This window comes from Misgurnus anguillicaudatus, chromosome 9 (genome assembly GCF_027580225.2).
Source record: "Misgurnus anguillicaudatus chromosome 9, ASM2758022v2, whole genome shotgun sequence".
In the NCBI taxonomy this organism is placed as follows: domain Eukaryota; kingdom Metazoa; phylum Chordata; class Actinopteri; order Cypriniformes; family Cobitidae; genus Misgurnus; species Misgurnus anguillicaudatus.
The window spans coordinates 35,240,853-35,254,145 of NC_073345.2; the positions used below are offsets into that span (position 1 = coordinate 35,240,853).

General features: G+C 42.8%; 1 protein-coding gene and 1 long non-coding RNA gene across 3 annotated transcripts; one reads left to right on the forward strand and one right to left on the reverse strand.

The window, feature by feature from the left end:
* Nucleotides 1-1,132: 1,132 nt before the first annotated feature.
* LOC129423091 (E3 ubiquitin-protein ligase TRIM39-like) lies at nucleotides 1,133-3,653 on the reverse strand. Of its 2 annotated transcripts, none has more exons than XM_073871577.1 (6): nucleotides 3,008-3,653; nucleotides 2,807-2,902; nucleotides 2,456-2,686; nucleotides 2,328-2,350; nucleotides 2,126-2,244; nucleotides 1,133-2,025 (listed from the first exon to the last, which is right to left on the reverse strand). In XM_073871577.1, exons 1-6 carry the CDS (start codon nucleotides 3,395-3,397, stop codon nucleotides 1,505-1,507), a joined length of 1,380 nt encoding a protein of 459 aa, XP_073727678.1. In that variant the 5' UTR covers nucleotides 3,398-3,653; the 3' UTR covers nucleotides 1,133-1,504. The 2 variants fall into 2 exon arrangements, with proteins under 2 accessions (XP_073727678.1, XP_073727679.1); XM_073871578.1 differs by having other exon boundaries at nucleotides 1,133-1,881; nucleotides 3,008-3,652.
* Nucleotides 2,139-2,763, forward strand: LOC141366172 (uncharacterized). The gene is made up of 2 exons (XR_012371284.1): nucleotides 2,139-2,277; nucleotides 2,462-2,763. It is a non-coding gene; the product is annotated as an uncharacterized lncRNA (long non-coding RNA).
* Nucleotides 3,654-13,293: the final 9,640 nt, after the last annotated feature.

A 13,293-nucleotide genomic window follows, 5' to 3' on the forward strand; every position in this document is an offset into this window, starting at 1 on the left:
GGTATGCAATGGTTTTTCGTTTGTTTCGTATTTGAATTGGAATGTAAATTGGCTTCTGAATTATGTTTTTCTTACCTGGTAAATAAATTGTTACATTTGTATTCATTCTAATCTTCTCTGTATCATTGACTCTTCTAAGTTACAATAAGTATTACGATATCCTTTGTCACCATAAATCTATAAACGGGGTGTAAATTCATGCTAATTGTCTATACCGATGAACTAAGAGGTTCAGCCATTACTTTACTATATGTGGACTATCATATGATAAATCAGGACCTCTGATCAGTATCTCTACTATAATCATAGTTTTGAGTTCTGTATTAAGTTGGATATAGTTGGCTGGGTTGCATAATATTTTCTAATGATAATTAAGGGCACGCCAGCATGGGGCAGTTGCTTCAACCATTTCCTCTGTTTACACGGATAGACTAATTATTTAACCCTAACTAAGTTGAGGGTAATTGTAATGATTATTCGAGGGCTATATAAGTCAGGACCTCTGGAGCGGTTAAGTTTAATTATTTAACCCTAACTAAATTGAGTATATTTGTGATTACTATACGAGGGCTATATAAGTCAGGACCTCTGGGGCCGGTTGCATAAACATAGCCGTGACATTAAGACTGTGTCTTAAGAATGATTCTGACTAACTAGCAATTAGTTAGTGCTTTAAATCAGTCTTATTATTTGGATTTAAATTAGACCAATCTACCTTTCTATGTAACATACTTAAAACAGTTATGATCAGTCTTGAAGAAAAAAATTCATGACTAACTTTTAAGACTAGTCTTTAAGTTTTATGCAACCGGCCACTGGTGTGGTTGAGTTTTATGTTTCAGAATCCGCACGGCCGGTGTGGGCTGATATGACATAAATGAATGAGTTCAATGTTAACATGAGTAAATAGAATGATCAAATGTTTATCTAAATTCTATATTTATACCAATTTGATTCATATTACAATACGTTTTATGATTCATATTACAATACGTTTTATATCTTTGGAGTCAGGTGTAAAGTTGCGTAACGTTAATATGTCTTTATAAGCGCCGGAAAAGATTGAACGCGTTATAATACTCGGCCATGCCGTTTGGATTCCGTCGTTGGGCCAAACGGATGGATGGGGCCATATTTGTTCCCCTTACAACTGCATTCAATATCAGCGGCGTCTTCTTTTAACAAAACAACAACAAACTCATCTGCACTGCTCATACTGCTAGAAGAGAAATACATTTGATTTCTTTCTTTTCTCCATCAGTTTTTCTCTCTGTGCTTCTATGAGGTTTGTTATTCAGTTCTCTATGATGAAAGTCAGAGATCTGATGATCAGTTGTGTTGTGTGAAGACTCAAATTCATCCTCAATCAATTACAACTCAACACAATCAATACACTCAACAAAAACAAAAACTTCATGAACTTCATCTTAAAAGAAACAACAAAAACATCAAACTGTTTTATAAACAAAATCAATCTCAAATTAAATCCCTGATTCAGATTTTTTCAGATCATTGGTAAGATCACCAGAGCAGAAATATCAAAGCCAACCCAGAACCATGGATAAACTCTTTCAGTAAATGTGTGTGTGAAAGTGTGTATGTGTGTGTTAGTGAGAGGATCAGAGAATGACAGTTTTCCTCTCTCATAATCCAACTCAACTCTGATTCTCTCCAGTTTCACTTTCACTGAGAGATGAAGAGCTGTTTTCAGTGGTGTAATGACTGCAGAGTATTCACCAGAGACATAGTCCACAGACCAGAATCCGGTGCTGCATGATATGTTCTTCTTTCTCTCTACAGATTCTGTCATCACACCCAGACGCCAGTGTGTGTTGTCTCCAACCTGAACATCCCAGCAGTGAATCCCTGAATTAAAGCTCTCTGAACCCAAAACACATTCATACAGATCAAATCTCTCTGGATTATCAGGAAGCAGCGCTGCATCTTCACTGCGTCTCACACTGGTCAGATCATCAGACAGAAAGACACAGCGGTGTGCAGTGTTTGGGTCCAAAGTCACTGGAACTGAGAGAGAGAGAGAGAGAGAGAGAGAGAGAGAGAGACTCTTCAGATAAATGTTGATGATGAGAGTAAATGTGAAGTCAGTGTTGTATTTTGTACTCACTGTATTCAACTTTCTCCTTCATCTTGTGTATGACAGTAAACTTCAGGTTGCTGAGATGTTTTGCTACATTGATCATCATTCCTGAGATGTCCTCTGGATCTGACGTTCTACACTGAACTCTGGAAGAACATTCAGGAGTCTGAGATTCTGCTGTGAGTTTAGATTCACAATCACTGAGAGAAACAGCAAACACAATACAAACCTCTCCATTGTGCTCTTAAAGTCCTGTTAAAAACACACACATGCAGATTATTCATTACATTTCACTTGAATGTTTGAAAATGACAATCATAGATTTGTAGAATGAAGATTGAAGTTCTTTCTTCTCACCTGTAGGAATGAAACATCTTCAGCTGTCATCTGCTTCTCTATGACTCTGATTGTGTGTGAAAGAGATGAAATCTCACTGCTCATCTTCTCAATCTTCTCCTTCATCATCTGACTCTTCTGCTCCTCTTCCTCTCTCAGTGCTGTTATTCTGACTGATTCTTCATCATGTAGAAGTTGGTGAAGTTTCTCAAACTCTTCATGAATCTGCTTCTCTGTGCGTTCAGCCTGAATCTGATACAAAACACATTTCACACAGAAACATATAATGACTGAATCAGATCTGGATCAATAAATACATTTACAAAATACTTGTGTTGTACAACCTTAATTCACATTATGTTTCATTCAAACCTTTATATGTTCTGCAGTTTCATCCAAATTCTGTTTATTCTTCTCAAATATTCTCAGTTTCTCCTGTAAGGGTTTTAATTCAACTTTGAGTTTCTCCTGAAAGAAATCAACATTATTGTTATTTATTTGTCATTGTGCAGATGTTTATCAGTTCTTGATGTTATTAATGTGATGAAATGTTTTGAATATTATTGATCAGACCTTATTATCAATGACAGCTTCATCGACAGGACAGAATTTGTGGTTGTTGTGAGTTCTGGAGTCTCGACACACCAAACACACCGGCTGTTGATCATCCAGACAGAAGAGTTTGAGTTTCTCATTGTGAAGATGACAAACTGATGAAGATCTCTGACTTCTCTCCTGTAAGAAAGTCTCACACAGGTTCTTCAAAACTAAATTGCATGGAGGATCATTCTTTGAAGATCTTCTTCTGCAAACTGGACAATCTTTAGATCCTTTACTTTCCCAGAATCTCTGAATACAGTCTTTACAGATACTGTGACTACAAGACAACACAACAGGATTTGTAAAAATATCACAGCACACAGGACAAGAAAAATCCTCCTCAGAAAAAGATTTAGATGCCATTTTCTAAGCTTCACGTTAAAATCCTTCTTCAAAGTTTCACTTTCAGTTTAGTAAAATAATAATCCAGTTTAAACTCTCAGCGTTCTGTTTAAAATAAAACTATCTTCACATCCACAGCAGGGACTCCAAAAACTCTTCATCAGAAATATAAATCATCATCATCTTCACTAAATCATTCAGTTTTCTTAGTTAACCGAGTAAGCAGGTAAACCTGAATCTCAGTTTCCTGGATCTCTGTGAAAGTGGGAGGAGTTTGTTCACAACCACACCTGAACACAGACAACTCAGATTTAAATTGTGTTAAACTGAAGCGGCTTTGCTTTGACTATGTAAGGTACCACCCATCGGCCCAACGAAGGTATCCAATGGCCTGGCGAAGGGAATTTATAAAATACCAAAATATTCTAATGCTGTTCACAATTCATGTTTATCATTATTATATTTATTTGAAGGCAGGTCACTACAGCTGGGCATAGAGGGATTCTCCTTCTAACTTAAAGTTCAAGTTAAAGGTTTCTCCAAAAAAACACTGAAAATAAGAGGATCCATCTATGTTTTAGGTTAAGGCAATTCACCATTCCACCTAAAATGGGGAGGCAATTACTCCAGTAATATTTTCAATAGAGGCAATTCTCCTAATCTATGCCCCCTTCAGTATATTTATCTTAAACACTGAGAATATAATAAAAGACATGACAAGTTTTAAAATGAATAAATGTTAACAGTTTATTTTGCCAGGCAGGTTACACTTAAATCAACCATTTGGTTATTCAAAAAGTTCAGCATATAAAATAAACAGTCATAAAGTAAAATCATACCTGACAATTAAAGACACACAAAGTGGTCTAGGAAGATTCTTGTTAAAAAAATCCAGTTTGACCTGTTCAAAAGGACACCTGGTCAAACTAGCCAGAAGTATCCTAAACCCCACCTCTAAAAGAAATGCATCTTCTATCTTAAGTTCTAAACCCTTTATCCATCTTATCTTAGACTTATAAAAATTAGACCTTTTTACTCATCACACCATGACCTTTAAAATATTCAGTAGATACCCAATGATTTGAGCCCGAAGGCTTGGGGGAAGATTTGGGCTGAGGGGGTTCAGTTGAAGAGATCAAAGGGGTCAAATGCACATCAACAGCCCCACCTGAGCTGTTGATTGAACTTTATTGAAATGTATTTTCTAACAAACTATCACATATTTACTAGGGATGCACCGAAATTTCGGTCGCCGAAAATTTCAGCCGAAAATGGCATTATCGGTTTCGGGCCGAAATAAAAAATCCAGCCGAAAATGTAAACCGAAAATGAATGTCAACCGCGCCCCTCCCATCTGTGCGCAAGCGCTTGGGTTTCACTCACGGTGATCAGTCATCTCCCACCCCTCCCCTTCATGCTCAATAGTGCTGCAACGACGCGTCGACGTCATCGATTACGTCGACTACGCGATGCGTCACGCTGTTTATATTAATCTCGCGTAATGGCGGCTTCTGCTCCTGGCAGTGTTATCCATACATTTATTTGTTTGTGTGTGCCACAAAATCAACAATGGTTGCAACATTTACATTTTTATTTTCATTTAAAACGGCTTCATTTATTGTTGTGAGTGCTCAGTGGTGCCTCTCTTGTGCACATGCGCTCTCTCTCTTTCTCTGCGTGAAGCCCCTAGACAGCGCCTCTCATACATGACACTGAGTGAAAGAATTAAAAGTTGGATGTGTTTTCCATGCGGATTCCTCTGTGTACTTGCATTTTCATGTAAACGTCAGATGTTGATTCGAGTTTATTATGAAAGGTTAGCAATGTTTTCCCACACACACTGGTTCTCTATGTGCTTGTGCGCGAGCTCTCTCTCTCCTATGCCCGCACATGCCTTCTGTAGTAACTCTGTGTAATGGCAATTTTGTAATTTGCGCCGAATTGTCTGCGATGTCTCGTTTATAAATCAAGATTTTAGTAACTTAGTAGTTAAAGTAACAGCTGGTTGGATTAAACACAAGATTATTGGGTCATGTTTAGTCACTATTTTAATAGTCTTTGGGGTGGTTTCCTGGACAGAGATTATCTTAAGCCAGAACTAGACCTTAGTTTAATTAGGAAATATAATTAGTTTTTAACAAACATGCCTTACTAAAAACATTACTTGTGTGCATTTTGTGTCACGGCTGGTATTAACCGGATTGTGAAAAAGTAACAGATAAACCCAAACGCAAGATGTACAAAAATATAACTATTTATTAACAGAAACTGAAACACCCACGAGGGGGTAAAAACAGAAGGGAACAAAAACACTGTGCTGGAACACAAAACAAAACTGAACACGAGAAAACTCGGATATGAAAACTGGTGACATAAACACAGTTTCTATAAACAACGCACGCACACCACACAGAGAACACAAGGGCATTAAATAGACAGCACATCAATGGGGAACAGGTGAACATAATTAATCACTTAAGACATGATTACATAAGGGAGTAGGGTAAAAGTGACAAGACACTGGGAATACGTGTTACACATACATGATGTGAAAACACACGTATTCCCACATAAAACAATGCTGCCCTGGTCCTGCCCTCTGGATAATAACCAAGGTCAGGCAAGACCATGACAGCCACAAAACACTGGGAACACGTGTCACACAGATATGATGTGAACACACGTGTTCCCACGTACACACACTGCTGCCTTGACCTTGCCCACAGAACATAGACCTGAACCTATCCTAAGGTCTGGGAAGATCACGACAGCAACAAGACACCGGGAACATGTGGAAGCCACACACAGAATGTGATCCCACATGTCCCCACACAGAACATGATACTGCCACGGTCCTGTCAGATGCACTCAGACCTACATCCAGCACCGATGTCCGACAGGACCGTGACAGTACCCCCGTCTTAAAAGGCGGATCCAAGACGCCATGAACAAAAACAAATAAAACATTAAACACGAGGAACGAACGACTGCACAACAGAAGACAACCACGACAACATTACTACAAACAACAAAGGTAAACAAACATATGTGACAAACGGGTTGGGATGGTGTAACAAAAACAATACATGATGAAGGGGAGGTGGGGAAAAAACAGGGGGAACAAAATGTCCATGGGGAACATGAGTCCTAGGGTCCCGCGGCTGAAAAGCCGACTGATGACTTGTCCCCGGCTGCGCCGGCGGATGACGAGTCTCCGGCTGCGCCGGCGGGTGACGTGTCTCCGGCTGCGCCGGCTGGTGACGGGTCTCCGGCTGCGCCGGCTGGTGACGGGTCTCCGGCTGCGCCGGCTGGTGACGGGTCTCCGGCTGCGCCGGCTGGTGACGTGTCTCCGGCTGCCCCGGCGGATGACGTGTCCCCGGCTGCACCGGCGGATGACGTGTCCCCGGCTGCACCGGCGGATGACGTGTCCCCGGCTGCACCGGCGGATGACGTGTCCCCGGCTGCACCGGCGGATGACGTGTCCCCGGCTGCACCGGCGGATGACGTGTCCCCGGCTGCACCGGCGGATGACGTGTCTCCGGCTGCACCGGCGGATGACGTGTCTCCGGCTGCACCGGCGGATGACGTGTCTCCGGCTGCACCGGCGGATGACCTGTCTCCGGCTGCGCCGGCGTGTAGCGAGTCTCCGGCTGCGCCGGCGGATGACGTGTCTCCGGCTGCACCGGCGGATGACGTGTCTCCGGCTCCACCGGCGGACAACGAGTCTCCAGCTGCGCCGATTCCGAGGCCCTCTTCGTCCTCCTCCTCCTCCCTCTGGACACAGGGAGTGCAGGACCGAGACTGGCCCCGGGAGTAGTCTCCAACACCGGGGAGACGGGAGTCGACCTCTCCAGCCGGGTAGCCCCGGTCCTAATGGCTCTCAAGCTGGCCTGCGTCTGGCGGGATCCAGCAGGACCGGTTGATCGCCGCCTGGCGTAAACTTCAGGTCCGCATACGAGTGGGTCATAGAATTCGTAACCCGACTCGTATGCGGGACGTGAACCCCTTCCCCGTATCGCCAGGCGGCTACCGGCAAACATCTCGCTGGGTTCTGTAGGGTGCGTGCGTTATGTCACGGCTGGTATTAACCGGATTGTGAAAAAGTAACAGATGAACCCAAACGCAAGATGTACAAAAATATAACTATTTATTAACAGAAACTGAAACACCCACGAGGGGGTAAAAACAGAAGGGAACAAAAACACTGTGCTGGAACACAAAACAAAACTGAACACGAGAAAACTCGGATATGAAAACTGGTGACATAAACACAGTTTCTATAAACAACGCACGCACACCACACAGAGAACACAAGGGCATTAAATAGACAGCACATCAATGGGGAACAGGTGAACATAATTAATCACTTAAGACATGATTACATCAGGGAGTAGGGTAAAAGTGACAAGACACTGGGAATACGTGTTACACATACATGATGTGAAAACACACGTATTCCCACATAAAACAATGCTGCCCTGGTCCTGCCCTCTGGATAATAACCAAGGTCAGGCAAGACCATGACAGCCACAAAACACTGGGAACACGTGTCACACAGATATGATGTGAACACACGTGTTCCCACGTACACACACTGCTGCCTTGACCTTGCCCACAGAACATAGACCTGAACCTATACTAAGGTCTGGCAAGATCACGACAGCAACAAGACACCGGGAACATGTGGAAGCCACACACAGAATGTGATCCCACATGTCCCCACACAGAACATGATACTGCCACGGTCCTGTCAGATGCACTCAGACCTACATCCAGCACCGATGTCCGACAGGACCGTGACATTTTGAGGACAAACTAAAGGCACTGATGTATTTAAAGATATGTCAGTGCAAGATGTTTTCAGTTTGGACAGCTCTTATATTTATTTTAGTCTAGGACTAGTCTAATCACTGTCCGGGAAACTGCCCCTATATGTCTGACAACATAACAGATAATATGTGAAAATAGCATTCAGTTGTGTTAAAATGCTAATTTCAGACCTTAGTAATGTACAACTTTGTTCTTTTTTATAAATGTTTGCAATTTCTTTATTGTTTATTAGATTTTTCCCACCTTTTTGCTGATCCGAAAAATAATCTGATCTGTGCCTCAAAAACCGTAATGTGATCCGAACTGTGTTTTTTTATTCGTTACACACCCCTAGTAAAGTTAGTACACAGTGATAGCCATAAATGCAATTGTACTAATAATTGGCATAATAATTTATTTCGGTTTTTCGGCCTTGGATTCCTTTTTTCGGTTTCGGCTAAGAATTTTCATTTCGGTGCATCCCTAATATTTACTTTCATCTCAACACAATTGTGATAATTCTACAGCTTTATTTTCATGAATCAGCTGAGCACTTTGTGGGATATCCTGGCCGGTCTGTGCGTAAAGTCAGGGTGCTGAGGAACAGCCCTGTGTAATGTACCGAAATCACCCGATTGGTTGGTCTTCGGTCGATATGTCGATTGCTTTGCTTTCCCGTGGCATCATGGGAAAGCTGGGATGTGTCCATCCAATGCTTGCTTCAGAATCTGGGCAGACTCATTAAGGTATCCAGGGACTTCTCTACTACTGATTTTATGAATACTGAGGATTCGGACATACTACTCTGTTCATGTACTGTTTCCCCAATTACATTTTCAGTAAGTAGGCGTTTTCTGGTGATACTTAAGTACACATGCCTCTGAATCTCGCGAGAAATAGTCCAAAATCCCAGTAATTCTCAAACTATTAACAAATAAAAACTATTTGTTCGCCTGCTGCTTTTTGCCTACTATATAGTATGGCAGTATGCAGTATCGGATTTATCCAGCGAGTTCACTGTAATAAAATGTCCCCCACAGTCACCAGATCTTAACCCAATAGAGCATCTTTGGGATGTGGTGGAACGAGAGCTTCGTGCCCTGGATGTGCATCCCACAAATCTCCATCAACTGCAAGATGCGATCCTATCAATATGGGCCAACATTTCTAAAGAATGCTTTCAGCACCTTGTTGAATCAATGCCACGTAGAATTAAGCCAGCTCTGAAGGCGAAAAGGCGTCAAACACAGTATTAACAGAAAATTAAATGTCTTGGATTTACTTTTATTCTATAAACACTTTTAACTTTAAACCAAAATTAAACTCTTTCCTAATTAACTTAAAATTTTAAATAAAATGCTCATATGCATATATAATTTTTTCTGTTCTCTTCATTTCGGGATTATGTGGGCTATATTAACCTGGGTTACAACTACATAGATCAACATTGCCAGTACTGCAATCATCATTTGAACCAAAGATAATAACTCATGTTTTGCTTTCATTTAGGAACATTTTGGGAAAGACAGGTTTTCAACTCTTCTAAGCAAGAAAAATGAGACTTCAGAGCAGTATGATCGTTTTGTTTCAGTGGCAGTGGTGGGCAGAGAAAGCTTTGCTGATCTAAATTAACTAATTTACATTTAATATATTTCCATGAATGTGTATTAAATGAATCCCATAATAGTCTATTTTCTTTATTTCATAGCTTTTCTCTTATTTGTGCTGCTTCCAGTAGTGTATATTTATGATAGAGCATTTATCCAATCATATTTCAGCAAGCGGCTGACATCAGGTGTTTCCAGGGTCAAAGAAATCTGCCTAGGCCTTCAGAACAAACAGTACTGGTGCCTTCAGCTTAAGATCAAAGGCGATTAAATCATTGCATTAACCAATCAGATTTCGAGTTGGTGTCACCAATGCCATCTAGCGGGTGACATAAACATTTTCGCATCATTTGATTGGATTGACCCCCAGCAGTTTCAAACATACCAGAAAAAAATCCTGTCCTGGATAAAAACAGAAATGACTGTAAGGTATGTCATGACTGAATTTGAAAGCAAATATACAGTTGAAATCCTTGATATCCTTCAGCATAAAAATCTAACAAAAAGTTGCTAACAATTATCATTAAGTCATTAAGAACTCGTAGAAGTGCTAACTCTGTGCATAGACTTGAAATTTAAAATGTTTAATAAATACAATTATCATTGAAATAGGTCAGAAGTTGGTTAAAAAGTTGGTCAGAATCAAGCCCACAATGAAGTTCTTCTGTCCAGTAGATTGCAGGCGGTACCTGCGGCCGGGCCGTTATGTTCGGGTTGAGAAAGTAAGATCAGTTCTGTGTCACAGCCCAGAGCTTTCAGTACCACACAGTGGAAATCCTTATGAGGGGAATCGGAAGGACGTGATGGGCTCTCTCGACCCGATACAGGCTCAGATTCAGCATCTCGACTAGAGATTATAGAGGGTGGTGGAGTCTCAGTGACTCGGGGCTCATCGTTCTCCTCTGTGGAGGTGATGTCTGAAGGGGTCTGGACTTCCTCAGGACCTGAAAGTCGGGTGTTGACGGACTCCTCGACATGTGCTAAATGCAACACAACAGTTTCTCTCTAGACCTGTGTGGGTGCTGTTGAGCTGCAGGACCTCTCAGAAACCACCAGACACATCAACAACACTTGATATTGTCCCTCAAACAGTAAATAAACTTGATTGATTGGTTTCTTATGTCACGAGTGACGAACAGGCAGAACTGAAAACAGTGGGAGAAGGTTCCGCCCGGACCAACTTTCGCAAACACCGGCACTTCCGGGTAGCCCGGGCAACGCAAATCAGGGCGAAACACACGCCAGGTGGGCGCGATGACGCGGCGAACGGCCATTGGGTAAAACCGCGTGAGCTGGGAGGATAAAAGCAGCATCAGGAAACCAGGAAGTGGTCGATTGTGATCGTTGTGAGAGAGCAGCGAAGCGGCGTGTGGACCAGGTAGTGACATTGTGGCGTGGGGACTGATGAAGACAGGCTGAATATTGGAAAAGGAGATATTGGAGCATCAGAGAGATCGGCGTTTCACCAGTAACATCCAGGGAAAAGGTATTAGCAGCGTTGTTGCAACCCATGCTTACCTGATGTATGTGATGTTTGGCGAGCTCCTGGGAAATCATCTACAGCGAAACCCGAGCCGATTGTGATGACCGAAAGAAGGACCCAGGAGCTGCAGAGAAAGGAAAACAAAACGGAGGTCGTGAGTACATTCATTGTTTACTTTCGGATGAGTCACTAAATTAGAAACTTACGGCTGTGTGGAAGGATCTTTTTATGTAGTGGCACCAACATAGAGGATATAATCCGGTGGGTGTCCAAAGGAGAGACGAGGTGTGCAGAGCGCCGTAAGGGGGGGCCGACGATCTCTATCCCGCTCGCTGTGACGGTGCTCCAACGACTTCCCCCCGGCACAAAGCTGGATCGAGTGTGAGAGTATTGGCCTTATATTTCACGAAAGAGTGTGTGCTGCTGTGGTTGAGTGTATTTATTCGACGTGTGTGCACTGGAGTGTTGCAGTGTAGTGCTGTGTCTCCTGCCATTCATACTTACCCCAGGTCCGGCTGAAGTACCGTGTGTGTGGGCTCGAGGAGCGCAGAAACGGTGGTACCAACGTGGATCTACACTATTACCCCCCCGGCCTGTGTGTGCCTCGCCGACCAGGAAAACCGTGAGTACAGTGATTGAGATATTGCAGCAATAGCGGCATTGATCTGTACAGAGCAGAGAAATCACCCCTGTTACTTACCTGACGGTTGTCATTGTGTCTTGGAGGGAAAGCTTGTCACCTATCCCCGATATACCCCAGGACGGGGCGGAGAGTGAGCCTAGCATTCAGCCTCCTATTCTGTTACCCCGGTCAGGTGACGTACAGTTTTCTCTCATTCTACCTGCTGCTTAAGGAAGAAGTCTTTTAGTGCGGGCAGAGCCTATATGTCCTAAACCAAGAGTATACTTACCTGTCACGCCTGTGAGTCCCACGTAGCACGTCAGCAGAACAGGAGCCTGTAAACCTAAACCCAGAGTTATACTTACCTATTACGCCTGTGAGTCCCACGTAGCATGTCAGCAGAACAGGAGCCTGTAAACCTAAACCCAGAGTTATACTTACCTATTACGCCTGTGAGTCCCACGTAGCACGTCAGCAGAACAGGAGCCTGTAAACCTAAACCAAGAGTATACTTACCTGTCACGCCTGTGAGTCCCACGTAGCACGTCAGCAGAACAGGAGCCTGTAAACCTAAAACCAAGAGTTATACTTACCTGCCACGCTGGCGAGTCCCACGTAGCACATCTGCAACAAACAGAAGGAAGGGCCTACCTCCACCAACGAAGCCCTGCTTTGTCTCGGTTCTGGGGTCGACACCGGACTCCCAAAGGGAAAGGCTCCCTAACCACAGGTGACCGCTAGACTTCTCTCAAGTAATTCTGTGTTCTTTTGCCTCCAGGAGCCAAGGAGGGCGCCACGTGTGCACTAAAAAGAAAGAAGGAAGCCACGATCAGGATTTAAGGAAGAGGAAAATACTTACCGAGGACGAAGGAGCTCCGTCCTCTCCCCTTGGCCCCTTTCTCTCCCCCTGCAAAAAAGAACGCACCAGAGATTATTTTAAATTCCCCTTTCCCCCTTCCCATTTTGATTTGAATTAATTTAAATAAAGCTTGTTTTAACTTTCACTTATCTGGTCTCGTTGCTTGGTCATTTGGGGTGCTTTTGGGGACCTCCTCGAGGTGGAACGTCCGGAGGGGCATTAGAGGCCCGCTCCGGTTGGTAACACTTATATCATATATTTGAATGAATATCAACTGCACAAATAGTGTAAATGTTTTTGAAGTAACTCTATAAACATTTAGTCTTTTTTGGTAGATGACAGAAGTGATATATTTTCAATGTTATAGTTTGCTGAATTCATAAGTAAGAGCATGAAGATGAGATCTAAAGACGACACTTCGGACACTCTATCAGATCTCTTTTGAGATGTTTCCTCTTCTTACCTTCATGTCCTTTCTGCTTGAGCTCCACTTCTATGTAATATTCTTCCATCTCTTGGTTTGTGAGCTTGTTGAAG

Coding starts and splice junctions, on each gene's coding strand:
- LOC129423091 (XM_073871577.1), bottom strand. CDS start 3,397: ATGGCATCTAAATCTTTTTCTGAGGAGGATTTTTCTTGTCCTGTGTGC. Junction 2,903..3,007: donor AAGCTGTCATTGATAATAAG/GTCTGATCAATA, acceptor GATTTCTTTCAG/GAGAAACTCAAAGTTGAATT. Junction 2,245..2,327: donor TTTAAGAGCACAATGGAGAG/GTTTGTATTGTG, acceptor ATGTTCTTCCAG/AGTTCAGTGTAGAACGTCAG.